Below are 1,672 nucleotides of genomic sequence, written 5' to 3'. Positions count from 1 at the left end.
CGCAGGTATGGCATAAGCTGAGGTGTTTGGAGCACAACAGCTGCTGTCCAGGCTTCACTGGCCATCCATTGTAGGCCAGTTACATTTTGCCTCACTACCTGTGAATTAGATTACACCATATTCTATGAAAAGATATTGTAACTATAACTTGATTAGTGACATTATCATGCTATTTAAGCTATTATTCGCCTTTAAATGAATTCTGAATGTACAGTTTTCTGTAATCATTCAAATAATGATGTAATAAATGTTTTACACAATACAATGATGCAGACCTTTGCAATTAATAATAATTGGATTGTTTTAAAGCCAAACCTCTTCCATAAGGTTTATCATGCGACTGTAATGTTCAAAGACAATAACAACTCGAGCTGTGGATTTTTTCATCACATCAACAATCCTCCTGAGTTCTTCTGTGTCTTTGTCCCAGGGCAAAACCTCAGTGTAGGCCAGGCAACTTTCACTTAACAGACTCAGCTCAGATTGAAATGATCTTGCTGCGTGAAGTCCATAATCATCGTCACTGACAAGCAGACCAACCCAAGTCCAACTGAAATGCTTCAGAATCTGAATCATAGCACGTACCTAAGTGTAAGTGCATAGACAAGAACAATTTTCCACATGATTATTACACCTTTATGGTGGCAAATTAGCTTTGTTCATAACAAAGTAAAACTGGAACTGGAAAAACATTTTAGTATCATTGTATGCATATTGTTGCAAAGTAGGCAATTTCTTTAACCAAAACATCTTTGTCGACAACAAAAACAATTGTTGACAGATTTTCACCTGGAAAGCATCACTTGGGATCGTCCTAAAGAATGATGGGTATTTTTGATGGTTACTCAGGCAGGAACATGTGGCAAAATAACTCACCTGAAAGATACAGACTACAGATTGCACCGATATTGATGTAGAGATGTCTTAACTTTGTCATGTTACTTCAAGTGTCTTTAAATTTGCAATTAAATTAAAATAATCCAAGAAAACTATTACATGGTTGAGCAGAAAACTTACCATAGGTACTCTGTACAAACCTAAGACGTTGGAAATGGCAATAGAATTTGTAGAAGATGAATCACCCACAATCCCTATGACAGGAGGATTTCCAACACATGTACTATTTAATATAATTTTCTCTTCTTGACCACTGGCCATTGACAATGCTGCACGAAATCCAATTCCAAGCTCAAGGCAGTCATCATACAGAGTGTACCCCAGAGTCACATTAGGTAGCAGGTTTGAGTTTCTATTGATCTCATCAATAGCAAAGGCCATGGTTTGTGCGAGCTTAAATCCTAGGGCATAAACACTAAGACAAGAAAAATTTAACTGAAAAATATATTTTCATCAAGATACTTTACTGCAACATGTGGCAAAATTACTTATTATTAAAAAACATTATAAAACAATTAAGGAAACTGAATAACAACGATAAACAAGATATTTTCATGACAAATAATATTGATGCACCAAGATACATGCATTTATCCTGAATGATAATAAATCAGAAAGTACAGTTACTACTATTACAATCTCATATTTCCTTTGCACTAATTTCCATTTCCCTTTCCCCCCCCAGCCTTACTTACCCATTGCAAGTAGGTTGTTGTGGTTTTGAAGTAAAAGACTGAATAGCAACACTTGAAAAGAAGTGGATTTGAAACAGTCC

The 1,672-nt window shown here is 35.7% G+C and overlaps 1 protein-coding gene across 1 annotated transcript in view; it reads right to left on the bottom strand.

Annotated features, from left to right (window-relative positions):
• Nucleotides 1–1,666, bottom strand: part of LOC102202503 (extracellular calcium-sensing receptor-like) — a gene marked incomplete at its 5' end in the record, with an annotated part of 4,969 nt that extends 3,303 nt beyond the window's left edge. Inside the window, 5 exons of the mRNA XM_005739413.1 lie at nt 4–98; nt 316–585; nt 790–876; nt 1,018–1,312; nt 1,593–1,666. Of these exons, the coding sequence (XP_005739470.1) occupies nt 4–98; nt 316–585; nt 790–876; nt 1,018–1,312; nt 1,593–1,666 (821 nt within the window). The remainder of the gene's footprint in view (nt 1–3; nt 99–315; nt 586–789; nt 877–1,017; nt 1,313–1,592) is intronic.
• Nucleotides 1,667–1,672: the final 6 nt, after the last annotated feature.

The sequence above is a fragment of the Pundamilia nyererei genome, unplaced genomic scaffold (assembly GCF_000239375.1).
Source record: "Pundamilia nyererei isolate P.nyererei 1_Seehausen unplaced genomic scaffold, PunNye1.0 scaffold00091, whole genome shotgun sequence".
In the NCBI taxonomy this organism is placed as follows: domain Eukaryota; kingdom Metazoa; phylum Chordata; class Actinopteri; order Cichliformes; family Cichlidae; genus Pundamilia; species Pundamilia nyererei.
Note: the sequence above shows the minus strand (reverse complement) of the source record. Positions and strands in the feature narration are given on the sequence as shown.